The sequence below is a fragment of the Nothobranchius furzeri genome, chromosome 8 (assembly GCF_043380555.1).
Source record: "Nothobranchius furzeri strain GRZ-AD chromosome 8, NfurGRZ-RIMD1, whole genome shotgun sequence".
Lineage (NCBI taxonomy): Eukaryota > Metazoa > Chordata > Actinopteri > Cyprinodontiformes > Nothobranchiidae > Nothobranchius > Nothobranchius furzeri.
In genome coordinates, this window is record NC_091748.1 from 53,068,436 (window position 1) to 53,094,795 (window position 26,360).

The 26,360-nt window shown below is 40.7% G+C and overlaps 1 protein-coding gene across 2 annotated transcripts in view; it reads right to left on the reverse strand.

Annotated features, from left to right (window-relative positions):
- The window catches only part of plin3 (perilipin 3), a 10,958-nt gene extending 2,368 nt beyond the window's left edge, over nt 1–8,590 (reverse strand). For both annotated transcript variants that reach the window (XM_015971503.3, XM_015971504.3), the window contains exons 1-5: nt 8,497–8,590; nt 2,469–2,558; nt 2,168–2,363; nt 1,707–1,789; nt 1,240–1,471 (exon numbers count right to left, since the gene is read on the reverse strand). In XM_015971503.3, the coding sequence (XP_015826989.3) occupies nt 1,240–1,471; nt 1,707–1,789; nt 2,168–2,363; nt 2,469–2,537 (580 nt within the window). In that variant the 5' untranslated portion in view covers nt 2,538–2,558; nt 8,497–8,590. The remainder of the gene's footprint in view (nt 1–1,239; nt 1,472–1,706; nt 1,790–2,167; nt 2,364–2,468; nt 2,559–8,496) is intronic.
- Between the last annotated feature and the right edge of the window lie 17,770 nt (nt 8,591–26,360).

The following is a 26,360-nucleotide window of genomic DNA, read 5'->3' on the forward strand; positions in this document are numbered from 1 at the left end:
CCCTTTTCCTTCTTGTTTAATTTTAACAGTGTGCTTCAAATCCAGAATTCTGTTTAAACATTTATCCTAAACCAAAACTCTCAGAAGCATGGTAGTCATTCTTTTAGTGAGTGTGTTGGTTATATCCACAGATATCCATGATGTGTAGATATTTTCTAACACCCTTTGAACTCATGCAGCTTTGAAGATCAACTTTACTCATATTTTTAGAGTAGGAACAACGTGTCTTAATGACCACGCACACACACACACACACACACACACACACACACACACACACACACACACACACACACACACACACACACACACACACACACACACACACACACACACACACACACACACACACACACACACACACACACACACACACACACACACACACACACACACACACACACACACACACACACACACACACACACACACACACACACACACACACACACGCACACACACACACACACACGCACACACACACACGTTGCATGGCTATTCTAATTTGGAGGTAAAAATTTGACCACATTCTTTCCTAGTTTTTGATGACTCGTAGAAATTACTCTTCCTTTAAAACATAAGCATGTGAGTGGGTGAATGACTGGATGTGTATTTGGGAGGGTTGTAGAACCTAAAAGGCGCTACATTAAGAACTCTGGGCCCTTTTACCATTTAAATGGTATAAAATGTATTATTATTATTATTATTGGTATTTTTCTAATTTAAGTTAAATTAAATAAGAGTGTTGTAATTTATGACATAATGCACATTTAAGTGCTGCAATGACTTGTTTTTGCTGTTTTAATGATATTTTAGTGACATGTTTATTGCATTGGTTAGTGGTTATATCTATATGTTATTTATAGTCTCTGATGTATTTTCACAGCCTGCGATTCCCTGTTGCCCCCTGAGCATTACTGCTTTAATGAAGCATGACAGCTTTTCACAATAGCATGACATCACAGTAGCAGGTATCAAAGCTGTGTCCTGGAAATCGTAGGTGCTCCACAGGCCAAGTAAACAGAAGGCAGGTTCATTTGAATATCCTGCCATCCTAGAGTCTAACCGGTCATCATGTCTTCAGCTCACAGCACAGTGAAGCCTGTTTATACACCATTCCTGGGTTAAAGTCTCATTAAATACTGTTCAACCTTAATTTGCTGAATCTTTTCAGAACACCTCCATCTTGCCCTCAGGGGTACACTGATGATGCTTTCCTGATTTCGTGTGAATACTGACCCAGCTCCTTCTCAGTGAGCGGCAGGTGCTGGTCAACCCAGTCCTCCGATCGGCTGAGGGCCAGGCCCATCCCGCTGCTGACCATCTGGCCCATCCTTGTGCCCATGACTGTGTTGATACCTTCGCTGACCGCTGCCCGGGTCAGCTCAACACCACCCATCACAGCCCCCACCACGGCGTCTTTGGCTCCTGCCATCGACTGGTACACCATGTCTACTGTGTCTGACACCACCTGGGGGAGTAAAGACAAAAAATAAAAAAGTTGGAAGCTGTTCTTTCAACCTAGTTCTTTTAGTGATCCAAATGTGATTTATGGCAATGAGATGTTTGAAGGTTGACATTATACAAATGCTATCAGAGGCTTTAGTAATAAAGCTATAATGCAAGTAATGAATGCAATACAACATGCAGTAAAAAGGTGAAGCTAAAGATCATCACCCCACCCTCCTCTGTGGGTTCTGCCTGACCTTATCAGCTGATTGGTGAAGAATCGGCAGCTTCTCTTCCATCTTATCCAGTCCTTTTAAAGCATACTCATTCACTGTGGCGACTGGAACAAGAGCACATAAGAAATGTGTTTGTAATTTCTAAATAATGCTAAGTTGGTGTGAGCACGGTGGGGGACGAACCTGTGTGTAAAACAGACTTATGTAACCAAAACAGGTCTTGTTTCACGTTTGCAGCTTGGAAACGGCTCTTAAGAGCTTCAAAGGATCTGGTTAATGACGTGGAAAATGTTCTTAGAGGATATTCGGAAACTACTATATTGCATTTTAGTCTGGCGGTTACAGGAGGACGTGGTCCTCATTTCACAACTTTTTTCTTTGCAACACACAAGTGATTTACTTTAATGTGACATTTCAGAGCTGGACATTTGTGCGCTGTGATTGCACTTGTGTTTCATCATGTTTTGCAGAGAAGAACTTACGCTGTGGTTCAATCATGTCCAGAATGGGCTTGGACCCCATGCTAGCTGCAGCTCCCAGGGTTCGGACTCCGCTCTCGGCCACATCCATCACTCCCTTCAGCAAGGGCACGTTGTCTTTGGTGCTACTGTAGGCAGTGGAAACCACCTCGCGGGCAGAGCTGACCAGGGGCAAGTTGCTCACACGTGAAACGACAGTCTAGGACAAGAGAACAAACTTCATATTCTCCTAAAACAGCACAACACACATTTAGGTATTTTTAATTAGTCTGAGGTTTTAGCTAAATGTGTCCGTGTTCTTTACCTGCTGCTCTTCATTAGCTGCTTCTGTTGCTGCAGCTTCAGCCTCATTAGTCTTCATACTGTCTGCCATCGGGACTGCTGGACTCAATCTCTAAGATAAAACGCAGCGAGTCAGAAAATGAGATTCACCTCACCTTTTCTTTGAGCACATGATGAAACACAGCTTCCTCTCTGAAAGCCTTTGTTCAAATGTTAAAATACATTTTATCTTACAGGAAAGGCTGGCCTGTCAGACAGTTTTAATGTTCACAGAGAAAATAAACGCAGCCATGGTAAATTCATTTGTCAAAAATATGATGCAACGAGGATGAAAATCATCTTGAACAACAAAACGGTGCTGCCACTGCAAACAGCTCAAGCCTCTGAAAATTGTCAGGAAAGTAAGGAAGTATTCAGAATTAGATTTTTTGGCTGCCTTGTCTGCAGCTTCATTTGTATTTTTAAAGCTAGGCTGCATTTCTAAGTTATAAAATCTAAAAATGAAAGTGTTCAGAGTTTGCCTTTATAAAGATGCGTATTGCAACCTTAATTAAAACAAAGATGAAAACTCTAGAACTGGGTCTTTAACCAAATAAAGTCTACGTTCAAATTATAGGATGGAGTCTGGAATAAAATCGTGAAAAATGGTAGCATCATCTGTTTCCAGCATAGATTTACTCTTGTGGAGTCATGCAGCCAAAGTCAACCCCTGATGTGATTCATCTCCATGTAAAGGGAAACAGTAAGAAACAGTGCAGCTCTAATATATAAAAACACTTTAAATGAGACCAGGACAGAAGAATTACCACAAAAGGACAGCCGTGAGTAAAATGTAGTGATTTATTGCATTAATATACATTTAAAGTGGGAATAAAAAACGTTGGTTCTCCTGCTTAACCATTGAATCACCAACAATTCTGTTCACAGTTAGCATTTCCATTTACTTTAAACTTGTACACCTCCAGGAAAAGAACTAACAAGATCCTAGCAGTCAAAGGTTTTCTGGACTGAATGTGGTCACAGTAGAAATATTTGACTCAAATTGATAAAGTTCCTATAGACATATAGTTGAGTTGAGTCCTTCACGTAAACGTGTCAATATTGGAATATTGTGATTCGATACGGAATTCCATTCCGATTGAGAAAGGTGGTTTTGTCCGATCATCATTCTGATTGACCTTCGTGTAAACACCCATTTGGATTGTTGGAGTAAAATAATGCCCTGTGCATGTGTGCAACTTCAGAGTGATTTCTTTCCACCTTTGCAGATGTTCAGGAGAAATAGAAAACATGGCGGGAGGTAGACAAAAGTGGTCCGTAATGGGAGAAAAAACACAAGTTAATAGACAAAGCTAGAGAATAAGAAAATAAAATGCGAGGGGAAAGATGTGCGGACAAGATGGCGTTGGTTTACAATTTTTTTTCTGAGAAAGACAACTCTGCGCACGCTCAACCTATTTAATCTGAATGCTTGGTGCATGAATACTCAGAATGATTCAGTGTTTCCCTTACATAGGCGTAGCTGTGGCGGCCCGCCACGGCTGAAATTCCACCGCCACGCCAACAAGATCCCAAGTTTTATTGTTTGTTTATTTAGTTTTATTTATTAATTTTTTTTGCGCCGTTTCCCGAAGAAGCAGCGGGAACTACTGTGTTGTTGCTTGTGATCACAGCCGGCAGGCAGCAAGGAGGAGGAGGCAGGGCAGGGTGGTTACAGCTAGGGATGAGCGTAAGGATCAAGCATTTTTGACAAATACGAGCATGAAACGAGTAAAACTCGTAAATATCTGTAATCGTGCTGAAGGAAAATCCTCATTGGGTAACTGACTGTCTTCACGCTCTGTGATTGGCCAGTCACATAGAGCACCCACCCCTCCCTACACACAAAACTCTGCAGCCGGGATGGGAGCTCAGTCCGCTCGGCCCAGGCATCCACGCGCGCACACACACAGACAGTAACGGATCTCTCTGTGCTTGCTTCACTGTAGCCCACTTTTCTTCAGAACTCCCTAGGTTTTCTTCAGCTCGCCTCTTTTTCAGTTGGATATTTAAAGTTACTTTTTTCGTAACGTACGTGGTGCATTTGACAAGACAGAGCTGAAAACGGCTCGTGCATGCGTCAATCACTGCCTCCGCTCCGGTTTTAAAAAAAATTATTTTAACTCTCTCTCCCCCTTTCTCTCCGTCTCACACACACCTTAATCACTGTGTGTGGGGGGAAATGCCAACAACGTTAGGAAAAAATCAGTTTAATCAAATTAAAATAAAATAAAAAGTTGTGTCTGGTTCTAGTATTTCATATTTCCTAGTTCCTACTGCATGAGTTCAGATGTATTAATTCATGCACTTAAACATTAATGTTCTGATTTTACTGAAAAACTTGTTCTGTAATAGTTCCTTTACTATTGTGATCAAAAATATTTTATCTCAACTCTGAGGCTGCTCTGTAAATAGTTTTCAAATAAACAATAGTTTATAAATAAACAACTTCTGATCAATCCATATCAATTTCAGATTTAAAATAATGAATTGATGTAAACCACACCCACTAATTTCCAAAAGGTGCATTCATCTGTGTATCTCCTTTGATCCACATTAGTAATATTTTCAGCACCAGAACAAAGAAACAGATTCCCGAGTTTGTTAGTAATTTTATTTATTAGGTGCATCTGACCAGTTCTATTTTTCTCTGAAATGAGATCAAATCAGTGCTTCTTTGGGTTGTCTCCAATCTGCACTAGAAAAATTTACTTTATTAAAATGTTCACTGTAATGCATCTTGATGTTCTTTATAAATAAATTAAATAAAAGATATTGGTCAATAATGCCAAATATGTATATTTGTGTTTCAGTCATTTTTATACTGACTTAAAAATACTTCATTAATTCTATTAAGCAGGGGTGTAGAACGTTTTTAATAGGGCCAGCCCAGTAATGATCTTGGATCAAAATAAAAGGGGCAGAAAGTCAAATAAAGGGGGGGCAAAAGGAGATGTTTTTCCAGATGCCAAGAAAAGTTAAATGCCAAATCCCCCCTGCAAAGTGTGTCACTGAGAGTTTAAAACAAAGTAATCTCGTGCAAATATTGGTGTATTCACCTTTAATTCTAGTTAGTAAAATGCAGCAGTTGCTGGATTGGTGCAGTTCAAAGTGGAGTGCATCAAATAAAACAATATTAACATGAAGGTGAGACGTGTCCTAATTTCAACCCCCCCCCCCCCCCCCCCCACCACCACCACAGCTGGAAAAATTCCTAGGGGAAACACTGTGATTGGATCATTTCAGTTAGTGTCCATGTAAACAAATATTTGGGACTTTCGATCAACCAAGATTGGAATCAGATAGGGGAAATTTGTTGCATATGGCGTGGCTTCATGAAGCATGGGTAGAGGAACGTCATTAGCAATAATAAACTGGAGTGGTTAACTTGTTAAGTGTTTGTCATTCAACAAATTGTGATGAATACATTCGGTTTCATTCGGATTCAGAATCGAAAAGATTTAGATCAGTGATTTTTGTGGGCAGCAGTAGTTCAGGAGGTAGAGCGGGTTGTCCAGTAATCAGAAGGTTGCAGGTTTGATCCCGGCTCCCGCCAGAGAATGCTGCTATTGTGTCCTTGCGCAAGGCACTTAACCCGCCTTGCCGGCTGGTGGTGTTCGGGGGGACCGTTGGCGCCAGTGTTCAGCAGACCTCGCCTCTGTCAGATTGCCCCAGGGCAGATAGCTCATACCAACAAGCGTGTGAAGGTGGGTGTGAATGGGTGAATGCCTGACTGTGAAAGACCTTGGGGGGGTTGTAGATCCCTAAGAAGGTGCTATAAAATACAGGCCACTTTGCAGCAGGAATTTCAGTCAAAAGCAGATAGATTTTAGAGTGGTTAATCTCTTTAGATTTGATACAAAACCATGTCAGTCTACAGTGCTTCTTAAAAAGTTGTCAGCTGCACATTGAAGCACATTGAAACAGAGACACAAGATCTTCTGTCAGTGGAAATATTGAACACAAACTCATAGAAATATAAAGCAGTCTGGGACACCTCCTACACATCAGAATGTGGGTGTTCAAGCTGATCCAGTGTTGGTTCACCTCTAAACCAGTAAAGAGGGTAATCACAAAGCCAAGGGTCAAGAATCCTCTCAAACTCTGGAATTTTAATGTTGTTAAATAGTTTATTTGAATACAAAGCAAAGTTTTATTTGCACTCTGATACCGAGTGTAATCTGATTCATTAACGTGATCAGCAGTTGTGACTCATCTACAGCTGACTGTTGCTCAGCAATCCAATCAGACACAACCACAAATGAGATGCTAAGCCTACGTAGTGTTTCTGGGAGCTCTTAGTTTTCCTTTTCCCCTCAGCAAACCGTACAAGCTGTTTGGTCAGCAACCGCCCAACGTAAGAACCAGAGGTGAATCACAGCCTTTTGTTTATTCTAGTAGCCAAGATACTCCTTTCTATAATTTCTGATTTAAGTGATTTGCAATAAGCGGGTTTTAAGAACCGTCTTGCTTCCCTCCAGTGCTCAGAACATGTGGATGACATCTGTTTTTCTTCCACCAGATGGCACACAAATCATAAATGGACTCCACCTGTCCTTACTGTTAACAAGTGTTCCACAAGCTGGAGCTGATATTTACAACACGTGAGCTGCTGGAAGACATGAGCTCTGGGATGCTTCAGCTGGAGAAATGACCACCAGTACCACAAAAAACACCTGGAACTAGGCTTGAGGTCCAATATGTTATTTTAATTCTACCTGATGGGAGAAACTGCTCTGAAAGACAAAACTGAGCTAAAAGGTTTATGTAGCTAAGCTGTTTAATAATTTCATACACCCAGGATGTAAAAATGAATAATCAAATACTTTTCCTAGTGTTTTTTATGAACTCTGGTGTTCCAGACGTATGGTGGAAGATTACAGTTTGTTGCAACAGCTTGTTTGAGCAACACGCTTTCTTCCAGTTGCCAGTGGGTGACATCTTCACAGACTTTATTACAAAGCAAAGTCCGACTATCTAGGATGAAGACCAACACGAGATAACCCTGCCATAATTTAGACCTGGGTGAATCACAAATGATCACCTGAGCCACAACTGAATCCCAAAAAGCAATCACAAAAATCGTGCCTAGCTGATTCCTGTTCATTCATCCAAAAAAAAAATGTCTCAAAAGAAGCAAAGTGCATTTCCTTTTAAATTAAATCTCACAACGATCTTTGACATCAATTGCAAACTATTAGGACCCTTCACCAGAAGATGTCTTTCTCAGCAGATAAGCTGATGATAAAAATTAAAATTATAACTAGTTTTGCTAAAACTACTTATATCTCCCACTGGTTTTTCTTAAAAGAGATTTAAAAAAGCCAAATGTGGATTTAACAAGGAACAATGAAATTAATAATGAGGGCAAAGGTTAGGCTTTGGAAAGTAAAAGTATGGCATACTTTTTATCTGAAAAGCACTTAATGAGTGGCCTCAAGCAGCTGAGATAAATCTGAGGGATCAGAGGATTAATAAAGTGATGTAATACCTCCTACTCTGTGAGATCGGAGTTTGACACTTTCCAAGCAAAAATAATGTTTCCCTTAACTCACTTATAAAATTTGAGGGGCAAAAAAAGGCTTAATTACTCAAAGTTCATGACCACAGCTGGAAATTAAATGTTTAAATAGGCTCAGATTAAATTTAAATCACCAATCACAGCCTGGCTCATTGTCATTATGTGTAAATGGAATAAAACGATGGTCTGGTAAAACGCCACTCTGAGCTACACCCCTTCACTCTGGTTGTGAACTTTGGCCCATATAAAGAAACAGGACTTATTACTCCGTTTGGCAACAATTAATCATTTGAAACATTTCATTTTAGTTCAACAAAACCTCAATTCCAGTATTACGAGGTCAGGAAGAGTTACCATACTTACTTCACCACTAAAGAGCCCAGTTTGTTTAAATAGCCAGTGTTGTTTAGGTTAGCTTAGCGTCATGTGGAGTAAAAGTTAGGGGGACTTCCCCTGAAAACACAAGCGAGGAGTTAAAATAAACTCTTACCTGAACGTCTGCCTGCTGACTTTCTGTCCTGCTGTAACCCGGAGTCACTTCTGGTGGTCAATGACCGCTGCAGCCTACAATGAAGCGTCTACAGTGGTTGAGAAACAAGTCATAGTTAAGGGCGGGGCCTCTTATCAACTTTCAACCAATTAAATCACGACCCGGAAGTGGGATTGGTAGGATTTTTTTCAAACATAACTTTATTGACAATGAATATACATTTATCAAATAAATAAATAAATAAATAAATAAATAAAAGAAGTCAATGAGAAGACGATAAATTGAACATTTAGTTACAGATAAAGTGTTATAAATAGAAGCATAAGGGACAAAGAGGAAAACTACTGAAATTTGAAGCAAAAAAAATTTTTTTTAATGGTAGAATAATGCTATAATACCTTGGTATACCGAGTGAGCTTTTAAGCGTTCTTATTTAACTCAGTCATGGTTTTCATTGATCCACACTTGTGTAGAAAGAATGTGACCTAAATTATTAAATCATTTCTAAATGTTATAGAGGAGAAAATAATAGAATAGAGTTTATTAATCCCACAGTGGGGAAATTAATTTAGCAGCACAAACACTTGGAGAAAAGGAAGAGGAAAAATAACAACTTAATATTTCTATATCATTTGAAGCTCGAATTCGACAACACACACACACACACACACACACACACACACACACACACACACACACACACACACACACACACACACACAATCTTGTATTTGTATCCATATTAGGACTTTGTATTGGCTTCCATTCATTTTAGTAACTGCATTTATCGCCCTGCCGTCTAAACCACAACCAACCATCCCAGTTAGTGGTGACCACAGCTTTAATAAAGCAATTAATGTCAAAAAAACAAAATGGCAATAACCCACTAATTAACTATGCAGAATTTGAGAAAGAAAACACAGATCGTAAAACCAAGATGGAGATTTTTTACTCCATGAAGAAGAAATTGGATGAGGTGTTTGCACAGCTGGAGGAGAAATCTCTCTGTGTAAAACTGGAAGAATGTTTTAACAAAGAAAAGTTAGACCAATAAGTCTCCATGATAACAACTCTCCACCTAAAGAGGACCGTCCACAGACAGTCAGACTCCAGAAGAGTGTTCCTATGTATGTGGAGACGCTTTAAAAAGTGTATGACTCCAGCGCGTCGACGGAAACACAAAACCACGTCATAAACAGATCATGCGACTGGTTGAACACCCCCCATCCCACCCAACAAACGTATAGAATAATGGGGCTGCAGGCGTGTTGTATCTGGCAGTCATAGAGCTTCAGCTAGCATGTGTGACAGTGTGAACGTCCTGCCACAGTGTCCCGATTGATCATGCGCCCTGGCTACTTGGCCAAGGAGATGTCCCTTTGGCTGACTGGTTAGCGCGTGTGACTCTCACCTGGGAGTCTGGGGATGGAATCCTGCCCGGGCCTCTAGTTTCTCCACCTTGCCACATTTGGCGTCACAAACAAGATCCATGTAGTACTGTCAAGTGGGTCCATGGATGTGAAACTTGTGGCATCCTGCGTGGGAGCACGAGGACGTGCTTGTGGAAAGAGGGGGAAGATGTGACAGTGTGAGCGTCCTGTCACTGTGTCCCGATTGATCATGCGCCCTGGCTTCTTGGCCAAGGGGATGTCCCCTTGGTTGATTGGTTAGCACGCATGACTCTCACCTGGAGTCTGGGGATCGAATCCCGCCCGGGCCCTCGTTTCTCCACCTTGCCACACATGGAACATGATTAGAAACCAGGCAGCCCCAAAACATCACGTCTGTGACCGAGTCAATATAACCTGAGAAGTATAAATCCCTCCCCCCCAATCCTAATCTCAGACGCTGCCCCAGACCCGGAAGAAGATGAAAGATTGCTCCAATCTTTATGCTCCTAACAAATTTCCCCTTTCACTTAAAATTAACCCTTTCCCCCCCCAGTTTACTGATTAGAGGTTTTCTTACAGGCACACAGCTGTTCAGTCCCAAGCCCTTGAGTTCCCTTCACATTGTGCGTGTGGAAATGCTCTTTCACTACTAAACATAGAGTTTTGCTGTTATTCTTATATTTGATTTCACCAAACATTAAAGTCGTCGTTGAACACAACCCTTTGGGATTATTTTTACGGCCACATTTAATCCTCAAAGCCGATGGTTCCCTACTATCCTTTCAGTTTTTAAAATGCGTTGGACAGTTCTGAACCCAATTTTAGTTATTTCTGCCATCTCCTTAGATGTTTTCTCTGCTTGATGCATGCCAATGATCTGACCCTTCTCAAACTGACTAACATCTTTTCCACAACCACCAGACGTATCTTTAGATGTGGTTCTTAAGAAATGAGAAGAAACTCAATGCACCAGACGGGGTTAAATAACTTGTTGTAGATGAAAGATAATCGCCCATGGAGAAATTATCCAAGAGGAGGCTCCTACCTGTTTGCTTAGTTAAATCCAGGTGGAGACTTTTTGACAGGCAGTTTATGTTTAATGAGAATTCTACTGTAGTTAACAATTGTCCAGAAACTATTTACAACATGACAGTCAAGAAGAGATCTTCTGGTGTTTCAGCATCATATTGCATGAGGAGCAGGAATTAGTGTTTAAGTCGTTTTTAATGCACAAAGCCACCAAAATAAACGTTTTACTGTAAGGCAGGATATTCTAGTAATTAGACACATCTGATTGTATCTGGCATGGAGGCTTAATTGCGTGTGATTTGCGTTGTTTTGATATTTATTTGATTCTGAAACATGTGGTTAGTCTTTTGCTGAATTTGGTCACTCAGAAGAAAACACAACTTTGAAGTTTCAGGTTTGTTGGAGCATGTCCCCTCATGGGGACCTCACTGGCATTACTCCATCTGAATGTGCTCACTCTTTTAAATAGATCTTGTCCTAGTTTGTTTACATCCCAGTAGCTTCCCTGTCATACTTTAAGATGACACCTCAGACAGTAAAAACATCAAACAGATTGATCTTTTTGACAGCTTTACCCTGTGTACGCAGCTTAAGTTATTTTTATCTGTTAAACATCAGTTGTTTGGTAACAACTGAGCAGCATCTATTGAAAAAGCAAAATCCCTCACCATTTGAAATGTTCCAGATTTGGCAGGCAGCTATTTTTCATCCCAGCAAAACCCTCCATGCAGCACAATATCTCAATCCGAAATGACTTCCTATCTCTGGCTCCTTCAAAAGCAGTTCGAAATCTGGGTGTCATGGTCTGTGTCTGCGTCTTTCCCCATGTGTCTCCTAATGTTTCTCCATCCCTCTCTAGATTCCCTTTTGTGTTCTCTTAGCGCCCTCATTCAATTCAAATTCAATTCAAAAATACTTTATTAATCCCAGAGGGAAATTGATTGTCCTTTGTCTGCATCTCTGTTATGTGTCTTAAGTTGTAGCCCTTTAAAATCATTCCTCCCAGGTCCTGTGTCATCCAGTCATCCTCAGCCCCTCTGGTTGTAGCTCCAGCCTCTTGTTCCCCAGCTCAGTATATGTGTGTGTGAGTTTATGTGTGTGTCAGTATGTGTGTGTGTGTGTGTGTGTGTGTGTGTTTGTTTGTCCTTCCCAGTCAGGTCTGGTGTCCTGCTCTGCTCCTCTCATTAGTGATTTCACCTGTGCCAGTTCTCCACACACCTGCTCCTCCTATCACTCCAGCCCCAGTGTATAAAGCCTCTCCTTGCCTCATTGTTCTTGTCGGTCCATTGTATGTTTGTCAGCATTGTTTCGTGCTCTATGTGAGCTTATGTCTCCAGGTTTTGGTGCTCTCAGTGAGCTTTTGTTCTTGTTACCAGGAATTTAGGATTTTTGGACTTTTGGCTCGCTGCCTGTGGATTTATTTTTGTTCGTCCTGCAAGATAAAGCATATTTACTTTACATCATCTCCAGCCTCTTGTCTTCTGGGTATCTGCACTTTGGGTCCTAACCTTCCCCTCAACGTGACACTGGGTGTTGTGATGAACACCTGAGCTTTAAAGATCATGTTGCCTCTGTTGCTCGTTCATGCCGCTTTGCGCTATATAACATACGAAAGATCAGACCATACCTAACACAACATGCCACCCAGCTCCTGGTGTAGTCTACTGTCATCTCCCGCCTCGATTACTGCAATGCCCTTCTAACTGGTCTTCCAGCCTGTACTGTGAGACCTCTTCAAATGGTCCAGAACGCAGCGGCGCGTTTGGTCTTCAACCAGCCAAAAGGAGCACATGTCACCCCTCTGTTCATTGAGCTCCACTGGCTACCGCTAGCAGCACGCATCAAATTCAAATTGTTAACACTAGCATACAAAGTCCGAGACGGTACGGCTCCCATCTACCTGAATCCTCTTGCAAAGGCTTACGTCTCGGCCCGGCCACTCCGGTCATCACAGGATCGTCGGCTAGCAGTGCCTACACCACGCTCAGGACAATCCAGACTCTTCTCATGCATCGTTCCACAAATGTGGAATGACCTTCCAAGCACTACCAGAACATGGGCTTCCTTTTCAATTTTCAAGAAACTCATGAAGACCCTGCTCTCCAGAGAACATCTTCTTAACTAGCACCTTGCCTGCACCCATCCCCCCTCTACTGTCCGCTCCTTGTTTCCTCCTCTCCATGATTGATGTCAATGTTGTTGTTAGCCTCAAGGGCAATATGCCGATTATCACTTGTAAGTCGCTTTGGACAAAAGCGTCTGCTAAATACATAAACATAAACATTTGGTAGAATGGCCTCTCTATAAACATTATTAAATGACTATATTAATGATTAAACACAACTGTCACACTCACGAGCTTTGTGATAAACAAACATCTCTTTTATTGCAATTTAATTTTTGCAGACCCAGCATCGCTGGCCTTATTACTTCAGACAAAACAGCATTGTACAAAAAAGAAAATCTGATTTACCCTGAGGATATAACACCCAAACACAAAATGAAGCTCAGCGGTGCAAGAAAGCAGCACAAAGACCTGATAGAGGAGACTTTCAGGTCAGGACTCAGCAGTCAAACCAAATCTGAAGTATAATGGAGTTTCTTTTGTGGGCAGTAATGTAACAAATGAAAGAACCCATCTTAGATTAGCTGGAAAGGCCACCTCTGAGCTAAAATGGCATCAAAGACCACACGTTGTACTGCAGCCACCCCATCCCTGGTTTTAGCACACTAAGATTCATGTAACGGTCGGTTTCCTTTTAAAATTGAGTCACTAGGTGACTCATGTGTGGCCTCAATGACCCTAACAAATGATCCCAACAAATTCTACCTCAGTAACCATTAAGCTTCCTGTACAGGAACCCTGCAATGGGTCAGATCTGAGATTGCCCGTTGAAGTGAAAATAATTCTCCCGAGGGACCAAAACAGACTTAGTTGTCTTCTGCTCAGGCTAATTTATATATATAATTATTATAATTCATATGAATAATTAAATGTTTTTGTCCCTCACACAGGGAGACAGAGCTGGCTGCTGTTCACATGTTAAACCCTTAGAGGGCAGTCTTTACTCATTATGTGAACTTGCTTTAACTGCAAATCACACAGTGAGCTTAATTCACAAAACTTCTTTTTACAGGTGCTATAAACAGAGCAGAGAATTTATCTTACATTAAGTATTAAATTTATTAAATATAGTCTAATAAAACAGAGTTAGGGGACAGACATGAACTTTACAGTTTTTTGCACAGATATAATTTTCCTCATAGCTTTTCTACTTAGTGTGAAATTCACACAGGAGTGTAAAGCTGTAGCCACTCTCTTGGCTGGAAACTCTGTTATTAACACATAAAGACTATTAGCTTAGCCTTTTCATTTAAAGGGGACTTTTAGTTTTCAAGTTATTACATTTTACATTGTTTGTTACCTTGTATTTCTTCACTGGGCGTCATGGGGGAAAAAAAAGGAAAACTGATCATTCTCATTGCAGTGTTGAAAAGTTATTTTGCAGTTTTATTATTGGAGTTTGAAAATCAGGTGAAGAGATGAGACAGGAGGAGTCTGGGAGCGTCATTTTCATCCTTATCCTCCTTGTGTATGACACGCCCTGACATTATGGTTTTTAATACTTCTTCTTTTTGAGCAGGATGCTTGATCTTATTTTGTCCACCATTTGTTTTTAACTGATTAGTCTAATTCCATTATTTCTCTGTATTTGCAATATTGCTTGCTTGTTATTTTATGATTTTATGTTTTTATCTTGTTTTTATGCCCAGGTACTGGGAATGTTTTGATGATGATGCTGTTCAGCACCTTGGGCTTCTGATAACGTTGTGGAAGGTGCTCTACAAATAAAATGGATTGATTGATTGATGGTAAACTGAATCATTAAGTAATATAGTATTTAAATTAAACAAGTTAGAATCCTGCACAACACCACCACTTTGTACGTCCCTGATGAAGAATTAGCTGCCTGCATCTGTTTCTGTTTTACTGTGAACTCTGCTTCAGGGACCAGATGATTGAGGCCAGAATAGTTCTCGATGTGGAGGATTAGATAATTTGGAGCAAAGCAGAGAAATCTCTCATCCCTCAAAGTATAATGGTCAGCACGCTGTCCTCTATTTAACCCCCATTTCTTCATAATTTCCCCCCTGAAGATGAACTATCCAAGAGTAAATTAGGATTTATGATCATGCTTTAATGAACGTTGGAGGAGATTTTATTAGTTTTTACCTTTTACTCCAGAATTAACAGAGATGGGATTTTGCAAAATGAAGAAATGCACAGGAGCAAATGCAAATTTCTTTAATACAAAAATAAATAAATAAATAAATAAAACCAACAAAATCTGATTTAGCTAAAAGTAAATAATAAAAAAAATCACAGAAATTCAATCAAGTTAAAACGTTCTAATAAATCATAAATATGTTTTTTGGGTCTTTGAATACTTTGTCTCAATAACTTTGTTTTTTCAACAAAACATCCATCACCATTTAAAATCCCTTTTGAGAGGATATGGTGCCCAATCAAAGGAGCTCAACAATCCAGCTTTAATGAAACCCATTTGCTCTGCCTCACGTTTACCTTATTAATCTGCAAAGTCTACTGTGTGTTGGGAAAAGATCAAACATTTCTTCGACCTCCACATTTGTTTTACATTCTGCTGTTCGTCGCCAGTAGCCTCGAAACCATAAAAGTTATTCGTTGTGCAGCAACGGCTGAGCAGGTTTCATCGGTCTCACGTGGTTGATAGGAATCTTATTTCCAACATCCTGCTACAAATTTCCGGGGTCTTGCAACACAAGGTATCAGTAACATACAACAGAGTGACAAATCATCTGCAGGCTGAAAGCTGATACGGACTTCTGCGCTTAAAACGCTTCGAACAACAGCTTATCAATAAGGCAGAACCAAGGTCAGGGTAATGCGGTTATTTGTGGAAATAGACTATAAAAGGACAGAAGACTGACGACGAGTCATTGCCGCTATTGAGAAGTCCTTTCACTTACATTTTTGTTTTTATTTACAACAAAAAGGCTTTTCCCTCTATTAGAACTTGATGAATTGATACATATAATTCATATCTGCAGATCAATGTCATGTTGGGGTTTATGTGCCTGCAGAACCAACACAAGAGACAAATGTAAAATTAAACAAAGGCGTTATTAAACGGTGCACAACTAAGGACTGGAGCCGCAGCATTAGCTTTACTGTTACACTGTTTTGTAATAATTTTATTGTAAAGTTTTTTTTTCAGTATTCAAAATGTAAAGATGTGGTTAAATCCTCCAAACGCAGCTTAATTTTTTGGTCAGAATGGAAGATTGTTTTAGATTATTCAAGCCGGCGTGAGTCCCAAGAGCTGAATCAAAACATCAAAATCGCTGCAGTACTCAATTTGCATCTCAAAATGAAAATAATTCAATGCCATAACTAATTATGTCTTATAACAAGGTACAAGACCAAAGAAAAAGAATAATTATATGCATTTACACTTTTGTTTGCAAGTAAGTTTTTCTTTTTCAATAATTTACAGGTGCTGGCCAGTAAATTAGAATATCATCAAAAGGTTGAAAATATTTCAGTAATTCCATTCAAAACGTGAAACTTGTACATTATATTCATGCAATGCACACAGACCAATGTATTTCCAATGTTCATTACATTTAAATTAGATATTCATAAGTGACAACTAATGAAAACTCCAAATTTGGTATCTCAAAAAATTAGAATATTCTGAAAAGGCTGAATATAGAAGACACCTGCTGCCACTCTAATCAGCTGATGTAATCAAAACACCTGCAAAGGCCTTTAAAAGGTCCCTCAGTCTTGTTTTGAAGGCACCACAATCATGGGGAAGACTTCTGACTTAACAGCTGTCCAAAAGACAATCATTGACACCTTGCACAAGGAGGGCAAGACACAAAAGGTGATTGCTAAAGAAGCTGGCTGTTCGCAGAGCTCTGTGTCCAAGCACATTAACAGACAGGCGAAGGGACGGATAAAATGTGGTAGAAAAAAGTGTACAAGCTCTAGGGATAACCGCACCCTGCAGAGAATTGTGACGACAAACCCATTCAAAAATGTGGGGGAGATCCACAAAGAGTGGACTGCAGCTGGAGTCAGCGCTTCAAGAACCACCACGAGGAGACTCATGAAAGACATGGGATTCAGGTGTCGCATTCCGTGTGTCAAGCCACTCTTGAACAAGAAACAGCGCAAGAAGCGTCTCGCCTGGGCCAAGGACAAAAAGGACTGGACTGATGCTGAGTGGTCCAAAGTTATGTTTTCTGATGAAAGCAAGTTCTGCATTTCCTTTGGAAATCAAGGACCCAGAGTCTGGAGGAAGAGCGGAGAAGCACAGAATCCACGTTGCATGAGGTCCAGTGTAAAGTTTCCACCGTCAGTGATGGTGTGGGGTGCCATGTCATCTGCCGGTGTTGGCCCACTCTGTTTCCTGAGGTCCAGGGTCAATGCAGCCGTCTACCAGGAAGTTTTAGAGCACTTCATGCTTCCTGCTGCTGACCAACTTTATGGGGATGCAGACTTCACCTTTCAACAGGACTTGGCACCTGCACACAGTGCCAAAACCACCAGCACCTGGTTCAAGGACCATGGTATCCCTGTCCTTGATTGGCCAGCAAACTCGCCTGACCTTAACCCCATAGAAAATCTATGGGGTATTGTGAAGCGGAGGATGCAATACGCTAGACCCAACAATGCAGAGGAGCTGAAGACGACTATCAGAGCAACCTGGGCTCTCATAACACCTGAGCAGTGCCACAGACTGATCGAGTCCATGCCACGCCGCATTACTGCAGTTATTGAGGCAAAAGGAGCCCCGACTAAGTATTGAGTGCTATACATGCACATTCTTTTCATGTTCATTCTTTTCAGTTGGCCAACATTAGAGAAACAAACATTTTTTCATTGGCCTTTAGAATATTCTAATTTTCTGAGATACCAGATTTGATGTTTTCATTGGTTGTCACCTATAAATATCAAAATTAAACGTAATAAACATCGGAAATACATTGGTCTGTGTGCATTGCATGAATATAATGTACAAGTTTCACGTTTTGAATGGAATTACTGAAATATTTTCAACCTTTTGATGATATTCTAATTTACTGGCCAGCACCTGTATGTACACCAGGCAAGCAATTATAAACACTCATGAAAATGTCTAACTGAGTGTTAAACACAGAGTGATGGAATGATGTCAAGAACAGCTCAGGGACCTTTTTGATGAATAACTTGAAACCAGCATCATCATTTCCTCCGTCTCACTCTCAATTAAGATGATTTTTGTCCATCAGCTGAACTCAGATTCCTGTCCACCACAACCACACACCACAGCTGCAGACTTGAGTATTTCTGCAGATGTCGGGACTCTGAGTTGTAACGGAAGTCTGAAGGTGCACAGGGTGCAGGGAAATGAAGAGGATCCTTCCGGAACAGCAGACTGTCCTCTCAGACACACAATAAGTCTCAGAAGCTCAGTGATACTCAGGTTGTCTGATTCAGGCTGTTTAGGCGTGTTTCTGGCTTTTGCGTTAAACACATGAATTCAAAGAGCCAGTTCTCACAGAGCGTCATGTTTTGTCCTGGTCTAGGTTCAGAGAGACGGCAGATCTACAACCCTCAGGCAGGAGGATAAGCTAACTTTTTGAAAAGAGCTCTGTAAAGAGATATATCATCAAATATTAGCTCACACAACAAGGTCATGCTCCTTTGATGGAATTTCCTCTCAGATTTCCACAAGGCTGTTTGTGTCTTTCCATCTCAAACGTTAGAGCTGCATGTTTCCATCCTCAAACACCAAACACACACTAAAGAAAACTTCCTCAGTCGACGAGATCTGAACTTTAGAAGAAAGTATGTCTATTAAAAAGTGGAACAGCGAAATGAAAACTCATAAAAGTCATTAGATTACTTTTGGTCTTTAATCTTTAAAATTGTCCTGAGAGGACAACCGAACCGGCTGTAGACGTTTTACGACTGTTGTGCCTTCAGCTTGGAGGATATTAAAAAAGTGATTTGCGACCAACCTCTCGCAAACCTTGAAACACATAATCTAAAAGATTTGTGTCCACCATCAGAGAACTTGGATAAAACTTGTCACTGCACGAAACATACCGAGTTAAAAGCAACAAAAACAATAACAGAAAGACCTGCTGCAGCCAACAGGTAGTCTGGGGAGTCCAAACGAAGCAATCCCTCTCACTGTGTTTAATGACTACTGCTCCTTTAATACCCTCAACTGTTATTCTGTGTCTCTGGGTTTCCACCGTTTATTTTGGAGAGCTTATTTCACCCCAGAGCCCTGACAATGGGTCAGCTGGCTCGGAGGAGCTGGAGAGGAAACATGCCTGGCCCTGAAATATTTATGCTTATTTAGTGTCGTGATTGTATGAGTTTTGACAGCGGCACAGCGACTCTTCCTCCAACGAAAAGACCTGATGCATTGCTGTCTCCTTTGACTTGGAGAGGTGACGCAAAGTGCACGATTTCATCGTATACTCACCCTGTTCGCCTTTCTCTCGCTTTCATATAAAATAGCCTTCACATGTTTCAAGTTTGAATGTGTTCTCTTTACTATCTTTGATCCTTTGTGTCATGTTCCCAAGTATATTTTCTTTAGATCTATTCTCAGTAGTACATATCTGCACTCCCTGCTTTCTCTGCCATCTCGTTTTTCTGTGCACTTCATTCACAGTAACAGAGTGGTGGTTGCCTCTGAAACACTTCCTAGTTCCAATAACACCGTAAATGACAACAAAGTGATTAGTTGTGTTTATATGCTGATGGAATTTAATACAGCACAATGCAATACCACATGATCTAATATAACATGATGCAATATAACACAGTGTGGGACGATACTAGATAATGCAATACATCATGATATGTGCAAGATATGGTGTGATGAGTACAATATGATGTAATATGATACGATACAGAACTGCACAATATACCACCAATGTATCATCACTGCTGTATTAGTGCGAGCAATTTCCTTATAGCGAAGAATTTTGCTTGGATGGTTATAAATCATAGACTGTTCTATTTCTAAGTGGCATGCAATTTTATGGTGATCTGATGGGTGCTTACTGTCTGAGCCTAAATGCTAAAACACAGAAAATCCCTACCGTTCTCCACAGTATTCAAGAATTGTGTTGCAAATTAGATCATTTATTTTCCCTTGTGACACTATTATGATAATGTTTTATTTCTGGGTGACCTAAACCTATAAGGTCCGGCCACCTACAGAAAACAGCAGAAGAATTTTAAAAACAGCAACAAAGAGGCAAAAATAGCAACAGGAAACAAAACTTGAAGCTGACGATTAAAGAGTGAAAGCCTGAGAGTATGTACATGTGATATGTGATGTGATACAATACATTATGGTATGTGATGTGTTGCATTGCAAAACTATGCAGTATGATGCGGTTTGATATGATGTCATGCAGTTTGGCTGCGGTGCAAAACCACATAATGAAATACAATACATGGTGAAAACATTAAAAGACATCTGAATAGGCAACAGGGCTGCACAGTGGAACAGTGGTTAGCGCTGTTGTCTTGCGGCAAGAATTTAGTCTTGGTTTCAGTTCCCAGCCTGGGGTCTCGTAAGGAGTTGTTCATGCATGGGTTTCCCCAGGTACCCTGACTTCTTCCCACAGTCCAAGAATTTAACTGCTATGTTAATTGGCCTTTCTGATTTTTCTTAAGGGGTATGCATGCATTGTGTCAGGGCGCATGGGCTGAGCTGAAGCGTAGCGGAGGTAATTGTAGCGTGGCTGTGTGACCCAGATGCGGAGAGACTGGCGTTTGGTTCTAACAGGAACGCAGCTTGCTTTTGGGAACGGCGATACAGCACTCACATGGAGTCGAGGCTGAACTGCGGTTCCTTTAGGTAGGGAGCTGTCGTGATGGCGTGCAGACAGCGTGGAAAGTTCTCTTTCCTGGACTGATCTTGGAATTGTTTAGATCGGGTTGGTTTGGCGTCTGTCATGAGACGATGACTGAATGACAGCTCAGCGGTGACAGTTCCTTAAATAGATTCCGCGTGGTGACGTCACCGAATAGCGTCGGTGACGGGAATTCTGGGAAATGGAGTGCTGCGCCAACCCGGCCCGCAGAGGAGGTCAGGAGGAGGAAGAGTTTGTGACATATTGTTGGTCCTTTGTGTCTCTGTGTTGCCCTGCAATGGACTGGCAACCTGCCCAGGGTGAACCCAGTCGGCTGGATAGGTGAATATAGGCACCAGCCCCCAACCACCCTGAAAAGATGAGTTGGTATAGATAAAGAATGGATGGATAGGTGGGTGGGTGGGTGGATGGATAAGCAGCAGATATCAAACTAAAATGAAAAAGCAGTATTCTACAACCACTTTTAAATAATAACATTTGAATTCTTATGAAAAATACTTTTAACATGTGCAATCAAATGTTCAAATGTATAAACACTAAAGAATTATGACTGAAACCTTTCTGCTTCTCTGCTCACATGTCGTCCTGAGAATAAGAGAGAGCGAGAGCAACAAAAAAAAAGCAATTTCAAACAAAGTCACTGCCTTGATGAAATCTAAAAATATGCTGCTGCAGACAAACAGTCAACCCAAGCTAATTTTACTGATGTGGCTTTCAGTCAGCACGAGGTCAGTCTAGAAAATTGGTTAAATTAGTCTGCGTTTGTTTACTTGCAGAGACCCATCTGCATATAATCCTTCAGAAAAATGGATCTGTTGACTGTGTGATGCCAACAAGCTAATGAGAGGTAAGAAGATTTGATCATGTACAGTTTTTTCATCAGTAGATGCAATTACACAACGCACTGTGGTGCTACTGCTGAAACATGCTGAATTTGAACAATATGTTCATTAGAAATGTGAATCCACTAAAAGAACTGTGGTTTTAATGAAAAAGTTTGATATGTATGGTAGGAGTTCTTGTTTCTAAATAAATATAAAGGTATAATGACAAAAGTTAACAGTATTTCTTTGTTATCTGAGAAAAATAAATATGAATGATATAAAGGACTTACCAAATCTTGTCATTTTCTACAAAGTTGGGCAATCAGGCCTCAAAGGTTTACACAAATGTCACAGTTTTACAATTACAAGTCATTTAAACTTGTTTTGGTAGATGTGATTTATAAATGACAGCACTTATTTGCCATGACGAATGAGTTATTTGAAGTCAAACATCTCATTTGAACCAATTAGTGAATGATTTAGTTTTTGGGGTTGGGCCTTTTTATGAATGAATTTGTCACGTTCTTAAATCTGAAAGTACAAAAAAACTAAATCACGTGATTGAATTTTTCTGAGGTCGAACCCTGTAAACAACGTTTGGTGAACCGTGCGATCACTGAGACAGACGTGGCTCACACTGAGACATTTTGTATTCATGCTTCTACTAAAATATGATGGGATCAAACCCCTCACTGTCCCATCAGCTCTACCTGTTGAGCGCCACAAGTTCCTACACCAACAAAGTTCGTAGATTTTGTTCATTTCCCTCAAGCTTTCTGCTTCCACCTCTTTCTTTTACAAGTAATCTCAGGTCTTCTGCCTGTTTGTTACAACACACAAGTGGGATGAAAGGAAAAGGAATGAACAAAATGAATATTTATTTATTTGTTGGCACGCCGACTCTGACAGGAGATAAAACGGAATAAGTTCTTTTTTTTAACGTAGCTCAGCTTTTCTATGCAAAGTAGCAGAAAACAGAATGATGGAGTTAATCTGGGGATTTGAGAAGAGAACTTTGAAAAGCTCCAGAACATTTAAACAACTGTATGAACATTTAGAGTGGCTGTTGACGTCTTCCTGCATCCATGTTTCAGTGATTGACAACATGCCACGTTGTCAGGTTTTTCTGTTTTCCACATCGCAGCTAGACTCTGGCCTTTGAGCGGTGTTTTTGGTCCCGTCTCACTCCAGAAGAACGTTTACAATTTCAAAAGAAAATCTGCCTGGTGTGATCAAAAACAAAGCTACTGAAACAGAACAAAACCAAGGGGAGTTCTCCATAGCGTGCCTTGCGTTGCAACGACTCGTTACTGTGTTCTAGAAGCTGAATAAAAAATAGAGCTGTTCCCCTTCAGATCCATCCCATGAAGCCATTTTTGGTAGTTAGCGGACACCACTTAATGATATCCTTCTTCCTTTGTTTGACAAGAGAAAATGAGATGAACGACAGGCTGGAGCCACTTCCAGGACAACGTTGTAAATTAGACAAATAAAGTTCCATTTACTAGTTGTTTCTCTGAAACTTTACAAGAAGGTTTACGAGTCAGAAGGCGGTATTTCCTCAGAGAAACACAACACCACGAACTGGCGGAAGGTCATACAAACTTATGGAGACAAGTCCTGTGGCTCATTACAAATGTGTCAGACGTGTAAGTCGTCATCTCGGTTTTTATTGGAATATTTGGAATAGTACGGCTTAGGTTGCCAGTAAATGGGAGTGTTGAGCGTGACATGCTCCTGTTTAATATCATGTTAGCCATTAAACGGAATACAGGGAAGACTTGTTCACCATAACTGGAAATCTCACTGTGAATGAGAAGCTGCACAAAGAGAGGCTCCAGGAAGCATTTCATTTGATGCTAAACTAGCTTGAGCTCAAACTCAAACTAAAATAAATTAAAAAAAAAATACAAACCAAAACTTCCTAAGATTTAATGATGGAACAAGTACTTTGTTGCTGTACTTAACTACAATTCTGCCCTTTCCTTAAGTCATTTTCTTGATGCCTTTTACTTTTACTCCACATTTTAAAGCAAGTTTCTGTATTTTCTACCACACTACACACTCCACTGCAGTTCCAAAGGTAATAGTCCTTATTTGCATGTTGCCCCCTCACTGCATATTTAAATATTTGTCAAATACTTTCACTTTTTTACTTTCATGTGATGTATACTTTACACAAGTCAAACATTTCATACTTCTAGTTTTACTTACATATAATCTTTATCTGTAATTTTGCTTAAGTAAAAAAAACTATCAAGTGCTTTTTTCACCAATACTGCATGGGTGTCATGCACTCCTAACTCTTTATTGTCCATGCCACAAAAAAAAAAGAAAAAAAAAGAACGAGAATTCAGTTTTGTGCATTTTCATTGATTTTATGGCATCATGCTTTATATTATTAGTGCAGAAAATAAAAACCATTCCAAAGGTAACGTCTAACCTAGCTTCCCAAGGGCCACTCTCCTGCATGTTTTAGATTCAGCTCATTGTATTTGAACCGATGCGTCTTTAGCAGGGTTCTGCAGGTTTTGGGAGCGTCTTCAATATTTCAACAGCATGGTGGCACAGTTGTTAGCACTGTTGCCTCGCAGCACGGAGGTTGCAGGTTTGAAACTCGGCTGTGGCCTTTCTGCGTGGAGTTGCGTGTTCTCCCCATGCATGTGTGGGTTTCCTCCGGGTACTCCGGTTTACCCCACAGATCACAACATGCCCTATAGGTCATAAATTGTAAGTCGCTTTGGATAAAAGCGACTGCTAAATGAATAAACAGAAACATAAACAAATCCACTATGAAATCAGGTCATTTGGAGCGGAAACAACCAAAACATGCAGGATGGCGGCCCTCAAGGACTAAGATTGGATATTGTTAAACTTGTGTTTCAAACATTCCCTACAAAAATTTCTCTGGTCAGTTTGGTGCACTCTTCAATAAAACGCTAGACAACAATTTCATCTCATAAAAGAGTTAGGATCTCAACCAAATGGATCATTCATAGATTAGAATGGTTCCTAATCAAGTAAGGTTGATTAGATGGATTTCTTTTATATGGTGGCTGCCTTGGCACGACCTCACAGCGGCTCCTTCTCAAAATGAGCCAGCTGAGGAGGACGTTAGGATGTCACCTCCCTCTGAAACTCTTCAGGTTAGTTGGAGAAGAGATTTTAATCTTCTCTGGCCTGGGAACACTTTGGAATCCCCCTGGAGGAGCCAGATAGGGACACTGGGGAGAGGGAAGCCTAGGTGATCTTGGATACTGGGGCAGCATTAGATCAGGTGGTACAGCTGTTCATCCAGTAATTGGAAGGTTGCAGCTTCAATCCCAGCTTCCGGCAGAGAATTCTGCTGTTGTGTACTTGGGCAAGACACCTAACCCTCCTTGCCTGCTGGTGGTGGTCGGAGGGACTGGAGCCTTGCCTCTGTCAGTGCGCCCCAGGGTGTGAATGTGTGTGTAAATGGATGAATGATACACATTTAAAGTGCTTTGAATTCCTCTGATTCTGAAAGACGCTGTACCAGTGAGGCTCATTTATCACTTAGAGGAGAGAATGGGTGGATCAGTAAAATGCAATTTGAAAAAGAAATCTGTGAGCAAAATCCCACAAATAAGAACGAACAAGCTGGATGAATAACCCATTTCTTTGGTAGTGTTGATCTGGATCAGGCAGTGAAAGCCAACTTTTTACAGGATTATCACTTTTAAAGCAGCTGTTTAAGAGAAATCTGCTTTGGACAACACAGTGGACACCAGGGACAGATGTAGTGGGGGTTCTCACGATCTAAACATGGACATGGACGCCCACACAAGTCCGAATGCATCTGTGCACAGGAACATGAGCTCTATCCTGTCTGAATAAAGAATGTTTCTCCAGAGTTTCACAGAATTACTCCCTAATCTCAGGCACTTGCACACTGAGTCCTTTGGTAGGATCTTGTGAGGAGACAGAATCTGTTTGTTCTGGTTCTTATACATAAGACTGGAGCCGGCGTTGAAGTGAGGGAGGAGGAAAACTCATCATTATTCCACAGTTACTCAGCCTATGTCTGCCTGAATAATGATGCCACTGCCGGAGAGGTGCCCCCATGTTGTCAGCAGGCTTCTTCCGGCAAAGTAGATGATTTTTGTTGTTGTTTGTTTTCAAATTTAATTGCCAAAGCTCCAATGTTGCAGGCAGCATACTTGATAAACAGGATGAATAATGTTAATGAGAATTGCAGAGCTTATGGGAACACAGAATTTGGGCTGTGTAAATGAATGATAAGAAAAAAAAACATTAACAAAATGTAAACAACCAGCCAAGCAATGTCCTACATGTGACTGTCATACAAGAATGGGCTGTGTTTACAACTCCACAGCGTGCACCCTAAAGGTGCTTTTAGAGAAGAACAGAGTCCTCCTGACATTAAAAAGAAAAACAAGACTCGTGCACAGGCCTTGCTTGTGCAGCTGTGTTTAACGTGTATTTTTTGGAACGGGTGGAGCACCTGATTTGTCAGAGCTGATCCTGCGAGAAGGCTGTAAGGCTGCAGAGGAGAAGATTTGTTAGGACGGTGAAGAGAGGGAGCCTTCTAGCCTGCAGAAGTCATTATTTCAGATATTAACTATTCATGATTTAAAGCTCAAAAGTGCCTTTGGCTTCTAGCAGTTTCATGGAAACCAGTGGGCTTTTAACCCCTTCAGTG